The sequence below is a fragment of the Zingiber officinale genome, chromosome 3B, assembly GCF_018446385.1.
Source record: "Zingiber officinale cultivar Zhangliang chromosome 3B, Zo_v1.1, whole genome shotgun sequence".
In the NCBI taxonomy this organism is placed as follows: domain Eukaryota; kingdom Viridiplantae; phylum Streptophyta; class Magnoliopsida; order Zingiberales; family Zingiberaceae; genus Zingiber; species Zingiber officinale.
Window position 1 is genome coordinate 133,576,041 of NC_055991.1, and position 26,588 is coordinate 133,602,628.

The 26,588-nt window shown below is 37.1% G+C and overlaps 3 protein-coding genes across 4 annotated transcripts; 1 reads left to right on the forward strand and 2 right to left on the reverse strand.

The window, feature by feature from the left end:
* Window positions 1-10,319: 10,319 nt before the first annotated feature.
* On the forward strand, window positions 10,320-19,485 carry LOC121967893 (phosphoinositide phosphatase SAC2-like). Its single transcript, XM_042518406.1, has 17 exons — window positions 10,320-10,440; window positions 10,649-10,947; window positions 11,574-11,778; window positions 11,862-12,027; window positions 12,568-12,790; window positions 13,241-13,317; window positions 13,469-13,656; window positions 13,790-13,884; window positions 13,992-14,125; window positions 14,194-14,322; window positions 14,970-15,387; window positions 16,425-16,546; window positions 16,673-16,768; window positions 17,380-17,580; window positions 17,802-17,942; window positions 18,598-18,706; window positions 18,971-19,485. The coding sequence occupies exons 2-17, from the start codon at window positions 10,816-10,818 to the stop codon at window positions 19,085-19,087; spliced, it is 2,553 nt and encodes an 850-aa protein (XP_042374340.1). The 5' UTR covers window positions 10,320-10,440; window positions 10,649-10,815; the 3' UTR covers window positions 19,088-19,485.
* A 345-nt stretch (window positions 19,486-19,830) lies between these two features.
* On the reverse strand, window positions 19,831-23,794 carry LOC121967895 (kinetochore protein SPC24 homolog). Of its 2 annotated transcripts, none has more exons than XM_042518409.1 (6): window positions 23,639-23,792; window positions 23,288-23,523; window positions 22,309-22,450; window positions 22,132-22,233; window positions 20,957-21,030; window positions 19,831-20,250 (listed from the first exon to the last, which is right to left on the reverse strand). In XM_042518409.1, exons 2-6 carry the CDS (start codon window positions 23,463-23,465, stop codon window positions 20,153-20,155), a joined length of 594 nt encoding a protein of 197 aa, XP_042374343.1. In that variant the 5' UTR covers window positions 23,466-23,523; window positions 23,639-23,792; the 3' UTR covers window positions 19,831-20,152. The 2 variants fall into 2 exon arrangements, with proteins under 2 accessions (XP_042374343.1, XP_042374342.1); XM_042518408.1 differs by having other exon boundaries at window positions 19,834-20,250; window positions 23,288-23,485; window positions 23,639-23,794.
* Window positions 23,795-23,966: 172 nt separating this feature from the next.
* LOC121967894 lies at window positions 23,967-24,981 on the reverse strand. Its single transcript, XM_042518407.1, has 3 exons — window positions 24,443-24,981; window positions 24,295-24,378; window positions 23,967-24,207 (listed from the first exon to the last, which is right to left on the reverse strand). Exons 1-3 carry the CDS (start codon window positions 24,962-24,964, stop codon window positions 24,145-24,147), a joined length of 669 nt encoding a protein of 222 aa, XP_042374341.1. The 5' UTR covers window positions 24,965-24,981; the 3' UTR covers window positions 23,967-24,144.
* Window positions 24,982-26,588: the final 1,607 nt, after the last annotated feature.

Below are 26,588 nucleotides of genomic sequence, written 5' to 3' on the forward strand. Positions count from 1 at the left end.
TTCTGACCGACCAAACTAGAAGTTGCCTGGAGAAAGTCTGATTGACTTCTGTACTTCCCGAGAGATAGGGGATTCATCACTTCCATCTGCCAGCCGGTCGGGAAGTCTGATAGCTCAGGAAAATGAAGAAAGAAGTAATATTCCCTCTAATACTTATTAGAAGACGACATTTTATCAAAATAGACTGAGTTCACTAGGGTTTGAAACAAGAAGGTTCTTGACTCAGACAATTTAGGATAATAAAAATAATGAAAAATCCGAGAAGTCAAGCGAATGTCGTGCAGGCGAAACAAAACTACTACCCCGCACAGTAATCTAAAGGAGTTTGACACTAACTAATTAAGGGAAATATGGAAGTATTTACAAACAGTAAAAAAAAGGGATGAACAGGGAATCGAAGGTCGTCGGTGAACTGATCCTTAAAAAAACATAAAAAACTCGCTGGTGATTCATGTGGCCGGTCGTAAGTAGATGGAATGACAACTTAGTAATTAGAGGGAAAATGGTAGGCGGATTTTATCTTTTCAATGTCATCCTCGTCGAACCTGGACTCGGTGGAAGTATACCAAAGTCTAAGGATAGGGAAGGGGGGTTGCGAAGAATTGACCATCGAAAATAAAGGATTCAAGAAGGAGCAACGAACAGATTCGAATAAGGAAAGAGCGAAGAAGCTTACAGAAAATGATTGCTGCTCGAAGACAAAAGTGCAAGGAATGAAGACGATGGTGAAGCAAAGTAAGGTTTATAAACCTAGCGATAGATCACCCTAAGCCATCTGATCCAGGGTTTGACAAATCAGGAGAAGATTCGGCCGTAGAATTTGAAAAGGTGTCTGTTATATCACCAACGGATATCCGCCTATTATGTCAAACGTGCGACGCCAGCAAGTGGGACACATGGCGTTCAACCATCGAAAGACATTAATGAGGCTTAATTAAAAGGTATGACCACATACTCGACCATAATGATAAGAGATTTGCATGATCTTTAAGAAATTTGGATGACATCAACTACTATGAAAGGACGCTCATCCGAGGGAGCGTAGGGAAAGGTGAAATTTTGCCAAGTGTTGTCGCCTATCGTCCCGATCGGTATAGAGAGTGGGTTATCACATAGTCGAGTGGTCGATGCACCATCTGCCTTAGGTGGTATGATGCTAGCGGCAGCTACAAAACTAGCCAGCGAAATAAAGTCGAACGACATAGACATTTGTTTCGATTAGAAACTTGAGAGCGTATATGGTCCGATCGGACGTGGAAACCACCGAAGACTCTACTGGTCCAGTCAATCGGATTTGCAGCCTCCTTCGACTAGACTTAAGGTGAAGACTTGTGATGCAGCGATAAAAGGAGGCCCGCCCGACATAAGTCAACTGCTGAGGTGGAGGTCAAAGTCAAGGTGGTCAATGCCAGGGTGTCAAAAGGCTCACCTACGGTGGCCAAGCAGATTAGTAAGGCCAGTCGGGACAATTAGTGTCCGATCGGCAAGAGACTTACCCCGAGCTGACCACTCGTCTAGCTCGGGATAATATAGTAAGACAGCCAGACGCTTAGTGTGGAACAGCAGGACGTTGAGGAAATCGAAGAGCTTATCCGATCGAGATGGACAAGGTATTACACTCAGTCACCGCAAGGAAGAGCAACTGAGGCCGACAGAGCGGAGGAGTCCCAACCGAGTCGTTACCCCGCTCGGCCAAGTAGCAGAACCAGTGTCATATCTCTCGATATCCTTTTGGGAGCTAGTGCCGCTAACACGAGGCATGGTCAACAAACGGATCGTATGGCGGAAGCTTCTACTATCTTGTCAGGGATATGCATGCTCTATTAAGGTATGGTGTCATAGACATTTTTCTGACAGGTCCTTTCATAGGATACATTGGAGAACGTGCTCATATTTCGAGGAGCGTGCATGTTGTCCACCAGGGATCTATATAAAGGAGGTCTAAGCACTGGTGGAGGTACACGTTATTCACTATTGGTGCTTGCGTTACTGTTGCTCTGCTTTCCTCTACAATTTCGATGACTGACTTGAGCGTCAGAGGGCCAACACCGAGGACCCCTTCTCTAGCTCGGCACTAACATTGCTTGTTTTGTAGAGTGGGACGGGGTGTACATCCAGTCAACGCAGCAACCACATCCCCAACTTTCTACCTTTCCATTTTCGGACAAGATCAATATTTTTAATATATTTGTTCAATTTTTCTTTCATATCAATTTTTCTCTCTTTATTTTCTTTCATCATACTTTCTCTCTCTTCATTCTATCTTCATACTTTTTTCTCCTCAATCTCTCCCATCATATATTATTTTTTTTATTTTCTCTCATCATATTTTCTCTCTCTTCATTCTCTCTCATAACATTTTTTCTCTCAATACACTTTTTCTCTTATCATCCTCTCTCATCATGCCTTCTCTCCAAGCACACTCTATTTCTTTATTTTTTCTCATCACACTTTCTCTCTTATTATATTTTCTCTCTCCTTAATCTCTCCCATCACACACTGATAACCATGATTTTGTTACATTATTTTGATTCATATATGCATGATTTGATGTCTTGTTCATAGTTGAAACTCATATTTACATCATATTTCATGCATTGCATTTATTCTTAGACTTAATTATAAATTATCTTATTAATGTATTAATTGATGCTAATATTTGATTGTTATTTTGTAGGCATCAAAGGATATTGGACTCGGATTAATTTGAACCAAAATTATGCTCGAATCGGAGTTTAAACAAAATGATCAAGCTTTAGAGTAATTTGGATCGTCCATTCAAGATTAAGAGAGATATGAGCTATTCATCGAAGATCTACTCCATCCGAGCCATATGGAAGTAGATCATAGCCATTGATGAAGATCCAAAGCTTTTGATCCAAATCTGAGATGTTTGGATAGTTGATCAAGATGGAAGAATTCTGGATCGCCCGATCAGATTGGAAGTTTATTTAAAAGGCATGAGAAGCTACAGTGATCTTGGGGTTCGAGCGTTTTCTCTTCTCTCACGATTTTTGTACTGTTCTTCTTCTTTCCCCATTGCTCCCGTCCACATTCCAGATCGAAGAGATAGTCTTCTTCACCGGCGCTGATCTCTGAGCTATCGACGTTTATCATCCTAGGTCAAAGAGCGACAGAGGGAGGTACCCCAGTCCGTAATTTGGATTTCTGTTCATTGTCGCGTTCCAAATCGAGGGAGGTTCTCGATCTGTGAATTTCGCCATCCAACGGAGCTTGAAGGGAGGCACCCAGGAGTTTCCAATTCCATTCCGATCTTCATTCCGCAACGATACTAAATCGATTTGATCAATCTATCTGGTTAAGCGATTCACAGAATTTATTCTCTGTTCTTCAGGCGATGAGATCACCAGCTGTTGGAGGAAGACCAAGGAGTTGAGCATCATCTGATATCAGCTGGGAGCTTGGACAATCTTCGTTGGATGCTTGAAGGGAGGTACCCAAGAGCATCTCTATGTCAAGGCAGAGTGAGTGGACTAGATCAAAGGATTTGAGTTGTGGAACTTTTTCTTTACCTTTGATTTAAAGATCACTTGCTCTGATCTTATGATCTGATTACTTGCATTTACAATTTGTTTTCTATTCATTTCTGCATTTCATTATTGTATTTCATCCATTTTTTATTGAAATCAAAAACCCGTGATCTTTACATTTGAATCATTACAATTTGAATTGTGTTAGGGTTTCAATTCAAATAAGTGGATCATGTTGAACCTCTTTTTGAATATTAGGCCTATTATTGTGCATATCAGTACCATGTTAGGCCTGATATGCTAAATATCAGGCCCAACAACAAAAAAAATTATGTCTTGTCTTAGTTCACATAAGCAGATCATATAGAGTTGAACATCGTCTTTCTTTGATCCTATTTTTTATTGTATTAATGCACTATTGAGAATTAGATGAATTCAATTTGTAATATGAATTTAATAAAAAATGCCAAGATTACTTTGCTGATGTGAGTGTTCAATTTGAATTGGAGAGTGTTCAATTTGAATTGGAGATCATTTCTGTTCTTTCTTTTAACTGATCAAAAACCAAAACACTCAATTTCATTAAGAAAACCAAAAGAATAATTTGAATTTAGATTCACACACATGTACTAGTTATCTTGGGGAAAAAAATATGACTTGGGACATCTTACTACAACTCTTCTTTTTAGTTTAATAGGTTTTCAATTTTTATTAATTTTGAAGTGCCTAGTGACATGCAAAATGGGGCACATCAAAATTTCTCTCTCTCCTCATTTCTCTCATTGTACTTTCTCTCTCTTTATTATCTCCCATCACACTTTCTCTCTTATCATATTTTCTCTCTCCTCATCCTCTCTCACCATGCTCTCTCCCATCATACTCTCTTTCCTCATCTCTCATCGCATATTCTCTCTTTTCATTCTTTCTTATTATATTTTCTCTCTCATAATTTTCTCACGTCATATTTTTCTCTCACATCTATTTTTTTAAAAAATAAAATTTTAATTTATTTTGATTAAAAATATTCAACTAACCAAACATTATTTTTAAGAATGTTATTCATGTTCATACTTATTCTCATTCCATAATATTATGATTCTCATTCTCATTCTCATTCCGATTTCAAACAAAGAACCAAACGCGACTAATTTATTGAGAAAAGTAAGTATTTTCTATCTAGCGTATTTATATATATTGTCCAAGTAATATATAAAAAATATTGATAATAAATATGATAATAACAAATATAAAAATAAGAATAAATATGATTGAAATGGTAGTCCAAATATGATAAATTATTATTAATTTAATTAATTTTGTCTTTATCCTAGTTATCATCTTTTTAATAACACTTATCTTTTATCTTAATAATTTATTAAGTAGGTGATACGGTGATAAAGAGGGGCCACACCAAAGAAGGGTCAAAGGGAGAAAAGGCCTGCTAACATGAAGATCAAGGTAAAAAATGGTCAAAGGCCTTAGTTGACTGATCGAACCAGATGATCGGGAGCCCTCGTTTGGCTGAGCGAGGATGTCGAACGACAATCCTCCTGTAGCAACAACTGGAGCTAAGAGGCAAGCGACAATCCACGGTAGGCCAATCCTCGCCGATCGAGTGGCATGGTCGGTCGTCAGACAAAGGTAACCACTGATAGTTGGGAAGCAGAGAAGGGGACAAGCCAGCAACTCCGAACTGCACGATTGAACAGGGACAACCAGTCCGAGCGAGATCCGGCTGGCCTACAATGGGACCCAACTGCATATCTCATTGTATCCTTTTGAAGGTTAGTACCATTGACAATAGAACATGTCCAGCAGACAAATAGTATTTCAGAAGCTTCCCACCTGCCACATTAGAGATTTGCACGCTCACTTAAGGAAAGGTGTTAAGGACACTTTTTGACTTATCTTTTCCTACGATGCTTTGGAAAATATGTATATACTTTGGGATACATGCCCAGACACTACAGTGATACCATAAAAGAGGGTTCTCATCTATAGGCGGAGGTATGCAGAACTTTGTTATTTGACACACTCTTTGTTATAACATTCTTACTATTATCTACTGTGTTGAAAACTGACTTGAGCTTCGGAAGGCCAATGCCGGAAACCCCTTCCCGGCTTGACACTAACACCTTTTGTGACAATTTCGTCAACCCCACAGCTACATCTATAGTTTTCCATTTTCTCCGCTTTCGGATAGGATCAGTAGACATAAATTGCTCACCTATATATATAGATTGATATGACGTGTAAAGGAGGGACCCAAGGGGGTCATGAGGTCAAAAGTCAAGGGGACGTAGCAGTCAAAAGTCAAAGGGACGTGACAGTCAATAGTCAAGAGACGTGGCAGTCAACAGTCAAGGAAATACGGAAGTTAGACCGCCTCGCGTCATTAGCCGCATAATTCCTGGTCGATCACAGTCAGGGCAAGTCCCCAGATTTGAGACATAAGTGTTGGGGCAATTTCCCTAGGTCATGTTTGATCAGTTTGACTAAGCTTGAGTTGAGTCAAGCTTGAGTCGGGAATTGAGTTTTGATGTTTGACAATGTATGGAGATTGCTGGAGCAATCGTCCGATTGTGGAGATGGTCAAGGGATTGACCAGGTTGATGAAAAGACAAGTCAAGTGGGTCAGTGTTGACCGGAGACTTGACCGGGTAAGTCCTAACTGGAGTTTATGCAAATGGGAAAGTTCTAATTGGAGCTTAGGCATCTGGGAAAGTCCTAACTTGGTGGTGAATGTTGTCAAGAGTGAAAATCCAAGTAGGACAGTGTTGACCAGACTTGGTGGTGAAAGTCCTGATAAGTGAGATCAGGCAATTGGAAAGTCCAAGTGTGATCTTGACAAAAGAAAAGTCTTGGTAAGGAGCCAGACAATTGAAAAGTCCAAGTGTGATATTGGCAAAAGGAAAGTCCTGGTGAGGAGCCAGGCAATTGGAAAGTCTAAGTGTGATCTTGGCAAAGGTTGTAAGTCCAAGCATGTGGTCTTGGCAAGGTAAGTCCTAGTGTGACTTGGCGAGGAGAACCCGACAACTAGGATGAGGCCGATGGAAGCTCCAGAAGGCAAGATGTGAAGGATGAGGAGATATCCGAGGGACGCAAGGCTGATGGAGGAGGCTAAAAGGCTAGTTCGAGGTTGGTCGGGAGTAGTCAAATGCTAGGAGTGCAAACCTAATAGGTCACGGTTGACCGGGAGTTAGGTTTGGGAAGCTGGACTTGAGTTTGAGTCGAGTCCAGGGTGTGCAATCGATCGGGCAATCGATTGAACAGGCTCCAATCGATCAGCCGATCGATTGGAGTGTGCGCGATTGTTGGAATGACCCAATCGATCAGCCGATCGATTGGGGTCAGGAAATCGGTAGCACAGAAGCTCTCCCAATCGATCGGGTGATCGATTGAGAGCTACCAATCGATCGGTTGATCGATTGGGCAGGGGTGTTCTCGCGCGATCGCGAGAAGCACAGAATGCTTCTGGATCGATCTACCGATCGATCCAGATATTCCCAATCGATCGATCGATCGATTGGGATTCGATGGTTGCGCAGGATGCAGGTGGTGGACGGTTGGGATTGTCCGGATGTGACGTGGCGATCGATTGGGGATGAATTCAATTGATTGGAGCTACTGTATAAAGCCCAGGCGGAGCTTTTTCTCAGTAGATCTCTTGCGATCTTTTGCACCGGTCTTCAGTGATTCAGAGCGAGCTTCTCCGATCTACTCACGCCAGTTCTTGATGGCACTTGGGAAGTTTCTCCATGGTTCAAGAGGCGACGACAAGCACAAGTAAGCAAGAAGAAAGGTGTATTACATTGTATTTTTGTTTCTTCTTCTTGTGTTCGTGTTTGTGTTTGTGTGTGAGTACTGTACGAGGCTTCTCCGCCTCCGGCTGCGACTGAGAATGAGGTTTTCATTAGTGGAGTGAGCGTGTCGTGTGGATCCTTGGATTAGTCACCTCTTCTTGAGGTGGATACCAAGTAAATCCTTAGTGTTAGCGTTGTGTGTGTCTTGTGTTTATTTTCGCTGCATATTATCAAGACAAAGCAACCGACAAGCGCGACGAAACGCTATTCACCCCCCCTCTAGCGGACATCAAGGTCCCAACAATAAGATGAAGCTTGCACTAGTTCCTAGCCTACTCTCGACTGATCGGATGCTTTATAGACGGTTTTGGTACTTTTACTAAGACAACTCCCAATCGGCTCTTCGGCGGTTAAATCGTGAAAGATGGGTCCTTCGCCATAGTCTCAGATAAAAACTTGGTCGGTTCACCATAGCTCATCCTCTTCATTAACGCTCAGTCCTGATAGCACATCTAAGCGGTCATCCCGAGTTGGCTGTAGCTGAACTTGGGCGGGACGGGAAGCACTAAGCAACAACAATGTCAGAGAATCGTAACCTCCTGTCAGAGAATAACTGTCATACGTCAGGGAATATTTCAGTGATCTGTCACTTCTTGAGAGTAGAACCTTCCTTCTACTTATAGGAGGCTGTCGTACATCCTCTCTCACCTGACAGGCCCTGACACCCGATATCCTCTGACGGTGGTCAGACTCAAAAGGTATGTAGTCATATAAAAAGGAAGGTCCTCTTCCTTGGCCAAGTACACACACATCCGCACTCGTCTTCAACAGTTCTTTTTTCTTCCATCGTACATTGATTTTTCAGGGGAAAAGGACCCGACTTGAGCGTCGGAGGCCTACATCGAGGACTTTTTCCCTGATTTTTTATCTCTAACGTTCCGTGTACTTGTCTGAGTGTGTGCAGAGTCTAAGTACCACCAGTTCCCCTATTGCAAATCGGGTTCCATTTAGGGGTTCGCTTTTCCGATACGCATACATAGGGTGCGTCAAAATCGTCTCTCCGTCAATACCAATACTATCTCCGCCGACTTTAGGGGTTCGCTTTTCCGATACGCATACATAGGGTGCATCAAAATCGTCTCTCCGTCAATACCAATACTATCTCCGCCGACTTCCATCTGAGATATATATATATAAAGAAGAAGCATAAAAATAAGTATCTACTCATAGTTTTTTTTATTCGAGTCCATCAAATTATTTTTTTCCCAATTTTTTGTTTCAATTGATTTGCACCGATTATATATGAAACGGCAGTCCTCTCATTCTTTTTCTTAAAAACATAAAACAAAGACAACTAATTAAACAAACATATGCCAGTATTAATTTTTAATATATATAAAACAATTTAATCGTCCAGATTCTACTGCAGCTAATTAATTTTATTTTTCTATTTAAAAATTTTTAAAACTAAATTGAAATTTATCTTCTCTTCTATTTTTTTTTCTCAAGCCACTCAAAATAAAGCAGATTCCAAGGGACCGCTAACTCCTCCAACAGCATGATTCAGGTGAAGAGCCAGTTGCAGTAATTAATCAAGCCAAAGATGTGACAGTTTTCTGTTGCACTCCAGTACTCATTAATGTGATTTTCCACTAGTAACGACCTTTTCTGTTAATTCACATGCATTCACACTTACCTCTTTTCCAGGAAATCACACGCAACAGCACGATGATGATGCCTGCCCTACTTCTTCCTCTTCATCTTAAATCCATGGCTTTGCATGGGCCATGCAAAAACTATCAATTAATTCTCAGCACAACAAAATCAAATCCATGCATGATTAGTAATAGACAATGTCATTATGCCATTAATATAATTTAGCAAACTGACTTAAACAATCCCTTCTTTTTTTTTTCTTATAAACAAACAGATCCATATATAATTCACTATTCAACATTAATTTCAACTCAACTGAGTTCCTATACAAAAATTAACACAGTTTGGTAAAAAGCTCTTCTTTGGATCTTTTATATATATATATATATATATATAAAAAGATGCACACTTGTATTACTAAATCATAATTAAAAATTTCACAAACATTAATTAATCAGTCGTTTTTATGTTGTCATTTCGGGTTTTGACTCAATGAAAGATAATAATGTATTTCTTATTATATTTCAGCAAGTGGTATGATTTTAAAATGTAAAATAAATAAAATAAAAAATTGAAAAATTCAACTCTGTCAATTTTCTTTAGATCAGTTATAACAAAAGAAAACAAAAATTGACTTCGAGAAGGATTTCATCAGGAAGGAATTATTAAATATATCGTTTTAAGCTTTCCAGGAATTTGCTAAGAATCAAATCATTGTATAATGTTTTGACCAAATAATTAATTATTTTTCCTTTTAAATGAAGGAAAAACCGACCAAGGAAATTAATTATGCTCGTGATCAACGTGTCGGCCAGTTTATTATTTAATATTGAATAAAATACCGACCATATTTGATTTGGAAACTTGACAACCAAAATTTAGCTGTAATTAGGTGCATCTAATGGTGATATTACGTGTAATAAGGTATGTGATAATCACATTATGTTTAGTTAATTAATTACATTTTTTTTTGATAATCGAGCACATACAAAAGCACAACATTAAGGCAAAGGTTTTGTATAATCTCAACGAGTCCTCAAGACGTAGGGACATATGATATTTCTGACGTAATCATACGTCTATGACCTATATTTTTATATGTACCTCTCTCTATATCCGTAGATCAATACTAAGAGGATCGTTAAGATAACAAATTTATTTATTTTCTGTATAATCTCAACAAGTTTATAATAGTGTAATGATAGAGGGTCTTTTAATTTATGTTTTTATTAATTTTAGTAAATTATCGGATAAATTTACGTGAGACCGGTTCGATCAGGATTAACCAGCGGATCGACTGGCTCAGGTCCGAGTCGTGCTTGACTCGTTCTCCCCGCATTATAAAATCGTAGCACTGAAACAAAAACACGACGACTTCCGCATTCGGTTAGAAGATGAGATCTTTTTCTTGAAATCTATAAAATAGGCGGAGAAGAAATAGGCGGCCTTGTTTCGGAATCGCTGATTTTCCACTCGCCTTCTATCGTTCTGTCTGTTTCCAATTTCGTCTCCCAGTTGTTTTTTCCTTTCATTCCTTGCAAATTAAGCGCATCTTTCTTGTCTTTGCAATAATCAAAGCCCATATACCCCTTGATTTTGTCTTGATTTGCTTTATTGGGCATCAAAAGTATATCTTTCTACCCAAAGATTGCAACTTTTCGTTGCTTAGTTTCTTGTATTATCGTTGCTTGTTGTTAGCTCCGGTGCCTGGATGGAAAAGAGGAGATTTGGGGAAGCCTGAGTTGGGGTGGGCAAGGAGGCAGGGGAAGAAAGGGAGAAACGATGCTATATTTGAAGCAGCCGCGTGGGAACCTGGAGCTGCGTCGGCGGACTGCCTGATCTCGGAACATTTTGATGCCCAACTGATGCGGCCCGAGCCAGGGGCTCGGGATCCGGATAGAATGGCGACGGAGGCCGGAGAGGAGCGGCGGATCCACGACGAGCCATCCGATGCCGGCAGATACCTTAATAGTTTCGAGCTCTACGTAACTCAATCCGTAAGGAAAAAAGAAACGCTGACGAAATTTTTTTGTTTCTCTTCTTCTTTATCTTGTTTGAATGATAGCTCGAAGTTGCTTCTCTGTTCCATTTCATCTCATAGCTCGAGTATCTAAACACACAAGTTTTTTGTGTTCTCATATTATTATTCTCTGCAACCTTTCTACTGGATTTGTTGGCGTGCAATCATTTCTTGTTCGGGGGTCAATTAATCTGCAGGTCAACCTTGAGGAATTTACCTGCAAGCTATATCTTATAAAGAAATTTCCTCTTGGTCATAAAAAGAAATCCAAATTTCGTGGTCAAATTTTGGTTTTCGTTTTGGAAATAATTAATTACAATTTAGGCATATTCCTTCAATGTACTGTTTCAATGCAAATTATTCCACCAGTGATTCCTATTCATAATAGTTAAATATTTTTTTTATTTGTTATGTTTTCCCTGCAACTTATACCAAATCTGTTTTTCCCTCTTTTTAAAAATCTCTTCTTTCCTTTTCCAACAACCACTCGGACGAAGGATTATTGTCTCCTTGATATATATGCATCCTGCTTTAGTACTTGCTTATTCATTGTCTGTATGATCCTCTTACCACTTCTACTTGATTTGGCGCTTGATCCTGCAGAAATTTTATATGATTGGAAGGAGCCAGAGCAGAAACTTCTTGAAAGTGTTAAAAATTGACAGGTCAGAACCTTCAGAACTTAATATACACGAAGACTCTACCACATATTCAGAAGATGAATGTAAAGAACTGCTAAATCGAATACATGAGGGAAACAAGTCCACTGGGGGGCTGAAGTTTGTAGCAACTTGTTATGGCATTGTTGGTTAGTGCAGTTTTAGTTGCTTCTTGTGTCTTATGTTGTAATTGGTCGTTTCCACTATGCATAAGTGAATATTTTTGTATCAGGATTTTTCAAATTCTTGGGGCCGTACTATATGCTGCTTATCACCGAAAGAAGAGAGATTGGAACTATATTTGGCCACACAATTTATGCTGTCGCAAAGAGCGAAATTATCACAATTCCAAATTCTACTGTCCAATCTAATATGACCGTTACCAGGAATGAAGACAGGTTTTTCACTTTCTATTCTGCTTCATCGATATCAAATGTTAAGACATATAGTGCTTATGACTGCGACATGTGCTTTATGGCTTGAAAAGCTAATAACAGTAATTTTTTCCTTTAACTTTAAAGCATATGTACTCTGGGGCAAGCACAATAGCAATTGTCATGCCAATCTCAACAATGCTACCAAATGAGTTTCACTTTAATCTGAAAATCATCATCCTCTTTTTTTAAAAATCTTTTTCTATTTTTCTAAATAATAAATATATAAATAAAGGTGATCTTTTTGTTGATTAGAAAAACTCATGCGATTACTTTCTATTCATTGCTGTTTATTTTGGCTAAGAATACTCATGCATTGGCGAGTCATTTTTCTTTAGGTAGCCAATTTCATGTTTCAGAAATGTTTCATGCATTCTTTGTTTTCTATTCAATTATCATGTATATTTTAATATATCTTTAGTATTGCTTTTTTGTATGTCTCGTTTGTATTTTGACCTCAGCAAAGCTTTATCAAATACTTATTTGGTCTGAATAAATTCACAGGTACATGAAGCTCTTTCGGACAGTAGATCTTACAAAAGATTTCTTTTTTAGCTATTCGTACCATATAATGCAAAGCTTACAGAAAAATATACGCCAGAATCATCCAGGGCAGATGATATACGAGACTATGTTCATATGGAATGAGTTCTTGACTCGCGAAATTCATAATCGTGTTAAAAGTACTCTATGGACAGTTGATTTGGTGTATGGTTTCTTTAAGCAGGTAGATATATTTTATAATTTTTTTTATTTAACCTTTTGATGTTTTCTTTTGTAAAATTAATTTTCAACATAGCAATGAAAAGGAATAATATGGATTTTCTGAGCTATGAAAGTGCTCATGTGCATCAGTAATAAATGATTGATCACTTTCATATCTTTGTTGGAGGTTTCATGTTTCTTGGTGTTTATATGCTCTTTTTTCTGACAAAACCCTATCTGATAATACTTGTTATGATAATATGTAGTTTTTCCACAGAAGTTTTGGTTATTAATGTATCCCAAGGAATCAAAATGATCATAAATACTGGCTCACTGACTGCAAGTATGTTGTAGTTCATCTTATGCTGTTTGCCTGTTCCAGATCATATTATTCTACCCTTTACATATCACCACTTGATTCTTTCAGGAATACTTTAGCAATAAAGTAATAGCTTTGTCATTGTTAATACAGGCCAAACTTTCAATATATGGAGAAGATTTTTGGTTGACTCTAATTGCTAGGCGCTCACGGCATTTTGCAGGGACCAGGTTGTTATGCTTTGCTGCCTTTTTTTCATGATTATGTTTCATTTATGTATACTGATTGCATTTAATAAAATCACATATATTTTGTTTTCATCTTGTGTTTTTTCTTGCCTTCTTGTTAATTCTTGAAATTGCCATTGTTCTTGTGGATTAGGTTTTTGAAGCGAGGTGTCAATGAACATGGGCATGTAGCAAATGATGTTGAGACAGAACAGATTATCTATAAAGACATTCCTGGAGAAATTCCAAAACGTGTGAGTTCTGTAGTTCAGAATAGGGGTTCAATACCTCTGTTTTGGTCTCAAGAAACCTCAAAACTGAACCCAAAGCCCGATATAATAGGTAAGTATTAAAGGTCGTGAACTCTCTCTCTCTCTCTCTCTCTCTCTCTGGAAAACTCGAAGGAAATCCTGCAAGCTTAGCTAATATATGACATTTGCTTAAAAAGTAAATATCTACTTTTTTCTTTAAACAGTGAAAAAAGAAAAAGGTTATCAGGCTACTCGGCTTCATTTTGAGAATCTCAGCAAAAGATATGGAAATCCTATTATCATTTTGAACTTGATAAAGGTATTCTTTATGAAGCTTTCCCATCTTCTTATTGTGCATAAATCATTGGATAAAGATTAATAAGTAATTATATTTTGTCACACTCATAGTTCTGGTTACTTTAACAGTCAGAAGAAAAGAAACCTCGGGAATCTATTCTACGTTCAGAATTTTCTGATGCAATTGAGTTTATCAATAAAAGTTTACCTGAAGAATGTAGCTTGAAGTACCTACACTGGGATCTTCATAAGCATTCTCGAAGGTACTTTTGTGAATCTAGGATATATGTTCCTGCATTACTGCTAGAAATAATTAGTTTTTCTGTCACAGCAAAGCTAAAAATGTGCTTAAGCTATTGGGAAAAGTGGCAGCGCGTACCTTAAAGTTAACAGGATTCTTTTATTGTGAAGTAACACCAAGTTTAAGGAATGAAGGTGACTTAAGGTGGCCCAAGTTTGTGTAAGTATATTCTCATATGCATTCTGGTGTTTCTATTTTCCAATTTAATGAAAATATACATAAGGAATCTGTTTTTTTGTATGACTTATTGAAAGTTATTTTTTTATTTCCATGTTGATGCTATGATTCTGAATACAGTTTGTATATTTGTTATTTTGTAATAACGATTTGTGATTTTATACTAATATTATCCAATTTTCTCATCATTATGCTAAGATAATGTACATCTATTCAAGTTTTGATTATATAGCATCTACCAATTTATTGATTGAGTTGAAATTTTTTTTTAGTTTAAAGTTTAACAACTTATAGAATATGATGTATAATGATGAGAATTATTCTAAATTATCCCCTGCTGTTTATGCTCCACACTTTTTATGCAAATAGATACCGGTGTTTCTCTAGAGAAAACTAAAATTCTAACTGTCACTATGTCTTTACTAAATATAACTTATTTAAAGAAATAGTTTATATTGTTTTGCGATGAAACCCAAGAGTTTGACTAAATGTACATAACGACATGGATCTGTCTTCTTATTGGATCATTATGTCTTACTTTCCATAACATATGTCAACTTCATCCACTAAACTATCTTATATCTTCCACTATTTATTGTTTCACTATCATGTAATGTTTTAACATTCAGAATGGATGATGGTGGTGACCATTCTTGTAATAATCATTCTACTAGTAACAGCAGTAACACCACTGACACAGATGAAGTTGATATGATAGAAGATGGATCCCAAGAAGATAATTCTGATATATTGGGATATGATATAACAAAGATTGAGGATCATAGTGTTGGACATTGCTCGGTAAAATCACTTAGGTGTCAGAAAGGTGTCTTGAGAACAAACTGCATTGACTGTTTAGATCGTACAAATGTTGCTCAATATGCCTATGGGTTAGCTGCACTGGGGCATCAACTTCATGCATTAAATTTAGCCCGTTTTCCAAGCGTTCATCTTGATGCCACCCTGGCTGATGATTTGATGACCTATTACGAGACAATGGGAGACACACTTTCTTTGCAATATGGTGGTTCTGCTGCTCACAATAAGGTATCCCTTAAATAGAATTCACATTAAGTTTGTCAAGCATCACATTGTGTTGTATCACATTGTTTTTTATGCATAATTATGTTTTCTTTTTCTTGTTTCTTATTGATTTTAATCACAATCTTTACCACAAACCCTTGTGTAATTTTGACTTGTCACTTTTAGATAGAATGGTTTGACTCCTCAATTAGAATTCACATTAAGTTTGTCAAGCATCACATCACATGTTTGTATACATATTCATGCTACTTTTTCCTATCTCCTATTAACTTTAATTGCAATCCTGTATCATGAAACCTTATATAATTTTGACCTGCAACTTATAAATAATGGTTTGGACCTTAAAATAAATATAGTATATGACTTTTGGAAAATTATTGTCATAACCACCACAGATTCATGATTGTCTGTATTGAGAGGTTTCTCAAATTTGTCATGCTAACAAAGAAATAACTTACTGCCTTTATTAGGTAGTTCTGCACAGTAAATTTAGTTTGTGAAATGGAGTTCCATTCCCATGATTGGATAAAAGGAAAGAATCTGACAGTTTGGGTTGGATTTGGTTTTCTTTATAGTCTCACCCACTCAATGTGTGAAGCCATCACTTATGTATATACTGATGAATGACTGAAATAATAATTCCCGATGCTGGTAGTGTGATTCATTAGTTTGTATCAGAGATTTAACAGAGCATATATTTGTAGTTTGACTTCAGTAGTTTCTTAGTTTGTTTTGAGCTACATTTTTTATTGACATGTTGGGACTACTCAAATAAAAGATGTTTTGTATATTCAATCTTCCTTTTCTGAAGTTCTATTACTATTTGGTAGATCAGTGCCTTCCTAGGAACTAGCTGCATAAGAAAGATATCTTTTATTTGTTTCAATGTAGGGTTTTAGCATATGATACAGTCATTGTACTGAATACATGGCTGAATTCTAATTGATTATTTCAACCTTCGTAACATTTGTTTTCTTAATTACATGGAGATTCAAAGATTACTTTTGAGATAAAAAGTTTTCATATATAACACTTGATAGATTTTCTCTGAAAGAAGAGGTCACTGGAAAGCAGCAATCCAGTCCCAAGAGTTCTTTAGAACACTCCAAAGATATTACAGCAATGCTTATATGGATGTTGAAAAGCAGGCTGCAATAGACATGTATGTATAAACATTTTCATGATGCAATCCTCCGCATATATTTTATGAAAACGGAGGTTACAGTTTCATGCAAACTGAAATTTTGTAATGCTTTTGCTTTGATATTTTAACTGTTAAATTCTACAGATTTCTTGGACACTTCCAACCTCAATTGGACAAACCAGCCATCTGGGAGTATGGTTCCTTCCAGCATTATGTGGGTCATGCCTTTGAAAATTCGAGGTATTACAATGTCTGGTTGTATTTACAAATTACAATTATCAAGGCTTGCCCTTTTCTGATATCCTTCATTTCTACAATTTGTTAGTTTAGGCATACTTCTATGCAGAGGATCTATCGACTGTAAAATGCACCCTCCCACACTAATTATCTGTGCCATTAAAGTGAAAATGACAGTAATAAAATATTGATTTTTTTTTATCATTTTCTTTTAGAAAAGAGAACTTCTTGGCACATTCCTATTGTTATTGTTAAAAGGAAATATTTTATTCCCAAATGCGGGAGAAAGTAAACGATTTAATTTTTTTGTGTTACATGGAGAATTTCGTTCACTAGGTTGCTCATGCAACATAAAAGTTACTTTAGAAATTAGGCCAGCTCTTTATCAATCTCCCCCTTTTCAGATTAGTGTCATGCAAATCCATGGCAATCAAACTGCCTCTTGGCATGAATATCTAAGACAATTCATGCACTACAATCTTCTTTGATTACATCTCTCTCAGACCACACACTCTATTCATATGACTTCTAATTTGAGTTATTTATGAAGATGTTTATGAGAATTCAACAAATTTATTGATCTTTTGTCATAGTCCATTCTATTTTTTATGCAGGTCATTTATTAAAAGATCCATATCAGATGGGAACATACTCCATGAAAGTTACGCCCCTCTATCAAGATCTAAGTTTATTCACAAAGATCTCTCATACTCAGCATCATCCGGAACATTACATACAAAGAATGTCAAGCATATGTTTGATTCAACTTTAGCTTCGGAAATTTCAAAATATGAAATAAATCTAACAGAATCCAGGTTGGTAATTCACTTTTGACATATCCAATTAATTTAATTTTGCCTTCATGATTATTATCATTAAACGTTTCCAATTTTTTTTATTTAAAAGAAAAGGTCCCAAATTATGGCAAATTTAGTTTCTCCTTGTGATCTTCATATTTACTGACAGTTCTTCATATGTACAGATTTATTGCACTTAACGTTTTATAATGATAATTTCATTTTGCTTATCCTTGTAGGAACATTCCTGTGACGTCTGATGGGCAGCTTTTCGAAGATAGTGAATCCACATACTTGTATAAAGATTGGCATTCAAATTTTCTTAACCTTGATTCTCTTTTATCATGTAGTAATTCTGCTGAGGAAGAGATAAATGACAGGTAATCCATGACTTTAATGCATGCAAATAAAGATGTTCTAGGTTTCAAGGCTAAAGTTTGTGCATCTTTTCTTGAGTAGACTGCATGCCTTTCTCATTATTTCTTTGCCATATTATAACTTAAATAACTTCAAGGCGGCAAATAGCCAAATACCCTAACTTGGCACAATTATATCAACACACTAACTATTTGGTGTGATCTATTAACATCCTGAAGAAGTTGATATAACTTTTCATAGAACATCAATCTATTTTCTTAGTTCTGACGAAGTATGAAACATAGGAAAAAGAGGAAATTCATTATTGGTTGACATGTCAGTATGATTTAAGTTTTAGAAAATATCTAAAATCTGTGTACCACATTGGTAACTTAAATCTGCAATCCTTGCTGTCAGCTATGATTAAAATGTTCGGTAACCAGTTTAGGAAGTACTATTTTTACCGTTAAATTAATAATATTAACAGCAGTCTCCTGAACCTAGAGACTAGAGTTGATTTTGAGATCTTAAAGCACATGATTTAAATTCCTTCTAATTGTGCTTATGCAATGCAATTCTTCTCACATTCTCTATACCTCTTTTTTTTGCATAATCAATATCTGATAGAGGGTATAGAAAAAAAAACTGTGTTCTTGACTTTCGATTTTGTGCTTCCAGGTCTTCGATAACTAATTCTCCATTTGGGGATCATCATTCTACTAAGAATGTTCCCAATGTGAGAACTAAGGCAACACCAGTTCTCGTGAATAGTGGGTTTGCCATGAAGGTAAAAGTTTAGACAATTGTAAGAGTTTCTCGAACTATATAGCTTGTTTGTTTCTACAAGCTTTTTATAGTCTGATTGTTTATTGCAACTTCAGACATGATTAATTGCAGCATTTAATAATATGCCCAATAAAGATTACATGATTAATTGCAAGAGACTTTCTCATGTTTTAATTACCCCTGCTTCAGGGCGTGGGGATACATTTCTGATCTAACTTTCATCCCAATGTCCATATATCTTACATTGTTTTGTTCTGTTTTTTAGGGAGGCAATATAATCAAAATATCGCAGCCTTACGACAACCTTCAAGCAGCTAAGACGCCACAAACTTTGAATAGCTTCGAGCACTGGGTTATGAACGGAGAGACTTTAATCCATTGATGCCAATACATTTAATGTTGCCTGGTCGATACTGATCTGCTGCAAAAAAAAACATTATCAATGGGAGCGATAAAAGCAAGATGGTATTGCAGTTGGAATAGGTTTACAGATACCCTCAACATCGACCTGAATTGGGCGAATAAACTATTGATGTGTTGCTGCTATGCTGATAATTTGAAGTATATACATATATAATTTGTTTGAGAGGCCAATTCTGTCATATAATGATCCACTCACTGTCAGTGTAAATATCAATATAGTACCTCTTCTTCTGCTGAGCTTGACAATTAAGCAATAATTTTTCTTTTCAATGACAGTTTTGGTTGTTTATGGCCTGTATATACATGTAAAATGAGATATATGAACATCATGATCTATTAAATTTTTTTTCTTGTTTTTTTTACAGCTGTGGGTTATTATTTGCCTTAATCATGTTTAGAATCAATTAACATGATTTGAAGTTTTACTTTGGCATTTGTTTTAAATTAAACTGACAGCATGATAATGAGATTTTACATCTTCACAGTGCCACAGGAATTGTATGTTTTTATTGCATTTTTGTATTCTTAAATTCTTGGAGTCACTTGATCTTCTATCCATTTGGAATAGATATCAAACATCCAAAATCTAAGAACTTAAAGAAAAATCAAGATTTTAAAACCTAATTATTTACTACATAAACTAATTTTAAGACCAAATTATCTAGGAAGGAATTGAACACACCATGAATTCTTAAGGGAAAAACACACATTATCATCATATGATCGTATTGCAAACACACAATGCGATGAATTTACAGGGGAAAGTAGAAACTTGACAAAGTGACAACATATAATCCGGACTAATAACAAGAGCAACATAGAGTAATTCAGTGTTGTAGTGGCAACTAAACACTGCTTTCGAAATATAAAAAAAAAGTTTATTGCTAAATTTACTAGAGAGAACTACACTGATGATAAGGATAACCAGAACTCGATTAGTGTTTGTTCATCATCAGAGTAAAGTGGCGTGTTCAGAGAATGACAAAAATGCAATTAGCTGGAGCAAAAACAAGTCATGACACATCTACACCATCTTCCACAGCTTGTTGCAAACATCAAGAGGAGATTCTGTTCTCTCATACTCAAATTTCTTGACTGACTTCTTGTTCCTATCCACAACCACTAATTAATTGCTTTTAAGGATGACATTATGCTGAAAAAGCTTGTAGAAATTAGCCAGTAATTATATCGCTGAATGGCGCTAAAACATTTACGAAATAGTATAAGAACAAGATGAAAGGACAAGACAACATCAAATCAACAAAAAAAAATACATATATCAAAATTGTACCCTTCTTTTTGAAATCATTGAAAGGTGCTCTTATTTTGATCATTATCAAACGGGGCCCCCATATAACCTCTCATATCCCTCTATCCAAAGTGAGCAGCAGTTTCATTGAAACTATTCACTTTTGCCAATTTGTGGCAATAAAAACATGCTAATTCCAATGGAAATGTATGAGAATATTCACTTTTGAGACTATTGACTATCTCATGGATCAAGACAGAGTTTTGCCTCAAATTAGCAAAAGTGAGCACTTTCAATAAAGCTGTTTGCTTTTGTTGGTGTAAAAATTTTCAATATAAATTGCTATTATCTTGCACAATTATGGTGCTCTTGTGCAGATCTAGAATTATAGGAGAAATTAGCATAACAATAAATAACAAAAAAGAAAGATTAAGGGGCATATTAAAGCTGACAGCGCACCCCATTGATAAAATCAAAATAGGGCACGGTGCTCATTTAATGGTTTTAAAATAAGATGTGTTTTTATTTTCACCCAACAACAGAAAGAAACCAAGAGCAAGCTTATAGAGAAAAGGATACTGCCAGATATCTTGGTTGGGTCTTCAAAATCTGGAATGATATTGGTCACGGAAGCACACATGGAAAGCAAATTTCTGCAAACAGAAAACTAACTGGTTATTAAAGAAACACACATGCAAATTTATGTAATAGGAAACTAACAGATTGATTTATGCAATATATCCACCAAAATGCTAGTTATAAGGCATGATTTTTTGTTCATGCTCAAATATTGCATGAGTTCCTATTTTCTTTAGTAATTTTCAAATTTCCCTCTTTATAGACCTATATAAATTTGAAGTAATGTGATACTAGATATTATCATTCATTTCACCTGCTTTGCTTCTACAATTAATCTTTAGTACCAAAGGTTACAACTCCCTTTTCTTCCTTCTATGTCATCACCTTTAATAATTAAATTTAGAGATAAAATGAGAAAGTTAGGTTTAGAGCTCAAGAACCAACGTCTATGTTCCACCTGACTCCACCATAACATTGTTATTTGCTGTTCCTTCCAATTTACTGACATAAGTCCTCTGTCTGACCTTTTTGACACCTAACAAGCCTGTGCTGTTTGTGATATAAAAGAAACTTAACATTGTTTATCAGCTCATATTTTATCATGTGTCAGTTCATCCCATATTTGCTCACAAACCATTTGCTTATTGACATTGGCAGGATCATTAAAAGAAACACCAAATTTACATATACATAAAGAGAGAAGCTAAACCACTAGCATAACAAAGTTGGTAATAATATTTGATTTTTTATATGCAATTTAGTGAGTGAAGCAAGGTCTCTAATGAGTATTATATTCTCCATGTTAATGTACCAAAATCATATTTCATGCTAAAAAATCAATCAATGTGAAAGGATTGCATCACGACTGAGCAACTAATGATATATTCATCAAAAGAAAAAAATAACCCAAGTGGTACCCAAGTGCCCCAGGGCGTAGCTGAGTTGGTAACCAAGTGGTGGACTTGCATCAATAGGCAAGGGTTCGAGTTGCGACTGCGGCAAATAACCCTCCCACTTAGGGGGCCGCTCAGTACATGATTTACCTCCCTTCATCTTATCATGGGGCTGGCGATGAGGGATGCTTGGCGTGAGCGTTATCACGTTTTTGCATCAATCAAAAGAATACAAAAAATAAATAAATAATACAAATGTCATGAAGCTGTCCAATTACTTACCGTGCTCTATCCAAATCCTTCTCTCTTTTCTTGAACGTGTCCCTACGCTCTTCAATAGAAACTCTCTGATGTTCTAAATCAATGAGTTCATCTCTAATTACTGTGTTAAAGCAAATTGGGACCAAATGAACAATTACATTCAACTAGGAATAATCTAATGTCTTCTATTTGTCTTATCTTAGTTCTTGCTGTAGCAGTTGTTCCTCTTGCAGTTTCTCATCCAACTGATGTTGAAGATGTTCAAGTTCAACATCAGGATCTGTTCCATCTTTTATTCTGTCAATATTCTCTTTGCATGATTGTATCTTTTTCTGATAATCTACAATGTAACATCCAACAAACATAAATGATAAGTGATATTGTCTAAGAGGTACAATACTTAGCAAACAAAGGAGAAAAGCAGATAAAGCATAGTCTTAACGATTTTTTTCTTGGATCTTTACAAGACAACTCATTTTGTTGGTCCCCACATAAAACTGAACATGAATTTTGCCAAAACAAAAAAATTTAAAAAAAAAACCCCACCAATTATCTATCCAAATGCATATAGCTTGTTAGTATTAGTACCCAATTACTCATCCATTGACTTTCACCTAGGTCGTCCCACTGAAAACTCCTACTTTTCTTAAGTGATCAGCATTTGCATTAGGATCGACTGTTTTAGTTTCATTGAATCATCCATGAGATTTGAGTGTTCTTTATTGCAGCCACTGGATATTCCGATTGTAGTAACATGATATGTTGATCTTGCAAACTTGGTCAGCTAAAATAAAACACTTCCTTCACATGAACCCATGACACTAAGATAGCATGAAGAGTCTTGGTAACAAAACATTCCTGAACTAGCACAGTTTGCAGAAAAAGGAGCATGATTATTTCATTCAATGCAGTAGGATGACCTAACCCTTGTAAACTCTAATTTCAATATTAACATTGGTTGAATCTTATTTCTTACATTAACATAGATTCGCTCCTTTATCCTTTCATTTTCCTGGCCTCTATGTGGCATGATCCAAATTCCTTGAATCGTGTTCCAAGTTCCCTTACACGATTAAAACATGATCCAAACTCCCAAAATTTGTCATCCTACTCAGAGACAGCAATTCCATTGACCAGGAAAAAAAACAATGAATGAAAATGCTGAAGAAAGCCCAACCTTTTATTGACTTCTCAGTTTCATTGGCATCAACTTGACATGAGGAAGAAAGCAGCTTCAACCCTTCCATGATTTTCATCATCCCTTCCTCATCCTTCTTATTCTTCAAAACACCTAGGAGATCATCTCCGAGTGAAAGAAGGTGCTGAATGTCCACTCTTTTTCGGGGGCTCGCCATCGAAGCTCAAGGACAATGTCCTAGGCGCACATCAGCAAACAGAACTCAAAGCCCTCAACTATAAAAATGCAACATTTTTTACTCTGCTTCGCCCTCTATGTTGTTAAACATTCAAATAAATCCCCTTTTCACTTCAATCATTCAAATTAAATGAAGAACCAGGAACGACTTACCAAATCCGACAAAAGATAAGCGAAATCACCCCCGACAGTTCGCGACCGCCTCAATCGCCACCTTCAGCAGCCTCCGTCGAGAGGTTTCGGGATCCCTCCTGTGCCCTAGGATCTACAACGGGGAACGAGGCCGCCAGGCGGGAGTTCAAACTTTATAGGAGGGACCGGGGCGGACCAAAAGATGCGGGTTAACCCAGACCCATCAGTTTCGGGTCGGATCCTTGTTCAAACAAGCGATGCGGATCCAGAAATGCAGGTCTATCCCCGATCCGATTACTAGCTCTGTACTTACAGTGAACAACACAAAATCCCAATTTTTTTCTTCCATTTCTATAATTATTTATACAGTATTTATTTGGTGCTATGTTTATGTCAATTATTATATGCTGAAATGGTACATCAAATATGTATTTTCGATCATATCTACACACAAAAAATAGTAAGAATGAAAAATCCAAACTACAAAGAAAAGTATTTGTTTGCTTGCTTGCTTCCATACATCTTGTTCATATACAGAGAGCCATTGAACATTTCTGTGTGAGGTGTGGCAAACTGGATAATAAGAAAGTCTGCAAAAGAAGTTATAAATTTTACATTTTCCTGGTGTTTTATCACGACGGTTGAGATTCTGAATTTTCTTCAAAATATTGTCATACCTTGCGTGATTTAGCTGCAGTGATGAATAGTTTGCTCAGAACAATGTCAGTGAGCTTTGCACTGATCAGACAATCAAGGAAAACCTACAGAACAATTAACTAGTCATGGAGTTTATTACCTTGTCATTTGTATAATTAAAGGAGCTACCTGAGTCTTGAACAGCTGAAAGTTAAAGATGTGAGCTCGAACATGAATTCCACCGAATACTCTGATCTCCAGATCGCCGAGGCTCGATGAACTTTCAGAGGTATGTTCACTGACAATTTCGGCAACATCGATTCTCTTGAAGAAGACATGCACCAAGACACTGACGTTTGTGCTATGAGCTGGTTGAAAAAATGTAGGAACTTTGATCAGCCCCATGTTGTTGCTGTCGTAGACAAGTCCAAGCTCTGAGGAGCTGTATCTGATGCCAAGCTTATTGGGGTTCTGAGCAACAAAAAACAGTAAAAGCATTGTCGAAGAGTCATTCGATCCCTTGCTGAAAGCTGCATCTGAAGAACCCATTTCTACTGCGTGCAGATGGAAGCTGGGCTTCCTTGGCTTTAGGACAAATATTATGATGAAAACTGCTGCAGATACGAGTGCAAGGCTCAGGATCAAGCAAGGGAAGCAGAAGCACCTTGCAGCTGGAGCATATTGTTTGTCCATCATCTCTCCTCTCTCCATTTTTGCAGGTGATCATGTGTTCTAGTTGATTTGTTTGCTGATATGAATAATTAAGTTTATAGCATAACTGGTTTTCTTTGGTAGTACGCTATGAGCAAGCATCTCCATGCCTTTATTCTTTTCTTAAAAGCTGCTTCAGTTACTCTCCAATTTTCTTCCTCAGAAACTTGGTAGCTTGAGGCGTGGGCAAGTTCTCTCAAAGGTTTCTGCTTCACCTTCTGTTTTGTGTTTGCACTGAGCACATGGATCATTTGGGTTCATGGCACTGTTTAGAATCTCACAATGGTTCTAAAACATGAGAAATAACATTAAGCAAGTTACCAATTAGCTTCAATTAATAATCTCCCACCCTCAAGACGTAGCATAAACGGTGGGCACATGATATCTCTAACGTAATAGTCAGAGGTCGATTCTTATAAATTGATGACCTGAGGTTTACTCCACCATGCGTCTGACGCCTGTGTACTTTCATGTACCTCCCTCCATATCTGTGGGACCGGCACTAGAGTTCGTTAATGTAGCAGATCTACATTTCAATTAATAATCTCCCGAAGAGGGACAGATTCACGGATCTAGAAATTAGAGATGAGCTCGGCTGGGCTGATTCGATTGTTTATAATAGGTCCTAGTTCACTTCGCATAAACCATCTCACCTTTTCTTACATGTAACCAAATTTTAAATTTTTATTAGCTGTCATTGATATTAAAGAGTGTGATGCTGACGATTAGATAGAGATAGTCGATCCATAGGCATAGACACATAGCATGAGGCAATGCTCAATGGCATAGGATTTTAATCCACAGTCACTCGCATTTTGCACTGATGTAAGAGTATGTCATTGTGGAGGACACGTCCATCCGGTCATGACAGCCACGACCGAGAGCATCCATGTTGACAACTACGCCTCTAGGGTGGAGGGTCTAACAATGGAGGGAGTGATCATGGTAGCAAGCTGTGACAAGAAAAAGGCATGAGAACAAGTAAGCGAGGTAGAGGAGAGAGGCGTTGAGAGAAGACAGGCGGAGGATGACGATGGAAAGAGAGGAGCGAGTGAGGTGACACTTACTAGGATGACAATGGAAAGAGAAGAGCGAGTGAGGCGACCAAAATAAGTGGAAAATTGAAGTCAATGTCTCCAAAATGAAGACAAAGAGGATAGAAGCAAGGGTTGCAGTCCATGGCTGGACCTAACTGGTAGTTAAGGAAATTGATCTTATCCGAAAATGAGGAAGATGGTTGGCTGGGTATAGTGGCTCTGATGTTGGCTAAACAAAAACTCCTCGTTGTCCTGCGTGTCACAAAACATTAGTGCCGAGATCAGAGAAGGGGGCCCTAACGTTGTCTCTCTGATACTTAAGTTAGTGATCGATGTGGGGAACAAATCACTACAAAAAAAATACTATTATTACCAACTGAATATTCCGTCGGTATTTGGCATTACCGACGGAATTCATGGTATCGGAAGTATTTTGGTCGATATTCACTTTACCGACAGAAAAGTATGTCCGTCGGTAAGTACCGACGGAATTATAGATTCCGTTGGTATATTACCGACTGCATTGTTTACCCGTCGGTAAAAAAATCAAACGGAGGTAAACGGAGATTCACGACGGAATCGTTGAT

Bases quoted from the DNA above. Each gene is read 5' to 3' on its own strand.
- LOC121967895 (XM_042518409.1), bottom strand. From the start codon at position 23,465: ATGGCGAGCCCCCGAAAAAGAGTGGACATTCAGCACCTTCTTTCACTC. The intron at 21,031-22,131 runs GTAAGTAATTGG...TTCTGTTTGCAG, and splicing joins AAGGATTTGGATAGAGCACG to AAATTTGCTTTCCATGTGTG. The intron at 20,251-20,956 runs GTATCCTTTTCT...GCAATTAATTAG, and splicing joins CCCAACCAAGATATCTGGCA to TGGTTGTGGATAGGAACAAG.
- LOC121967894 (XM_042518407.1), bottom strand. From the start codon at position 24,964: ATGGAGAGAGGAGAGATGATGGACAAACAATATGCTCCAGCTGCAAGG. The intron at 24,379-24,442 runs GTAGCTCCTTTA...ATTGTTCTGTAG, and splicing joins TTCAGCTGTTCAAGACTCAG to GTTTTCCTTGATTGTCTGAT. The intron at 24,208-24,294 runs GTATGACAATAT...CTTCTTTTGCAG, and splicing joins CTGCAGCTAAATCACGCAAG to ACTTTCTTATTATCCAGTTT.
- LOC121967893 (XM_042518406.1), top strand. From the start codon at position 10,816: ATGCGGCCCGAGCCAGGGGCTCGGGATCCGGATAGAATGGCGACGGAG. The intron at 12,791-13,240 runs GTAGATATATTT...TTGTTAATACAG, and splicing joins TGTATGGTTTCTTTAAGCAG to GCCAAACTTTCAATATATGG. The intron at 17,581-17,801 runs GTTGGTAATTCA...TTATCCTTGTAG, and splicing joins ATAAATCTAACAGAATCCAG to GAACATTCCTGTGACGTCTG.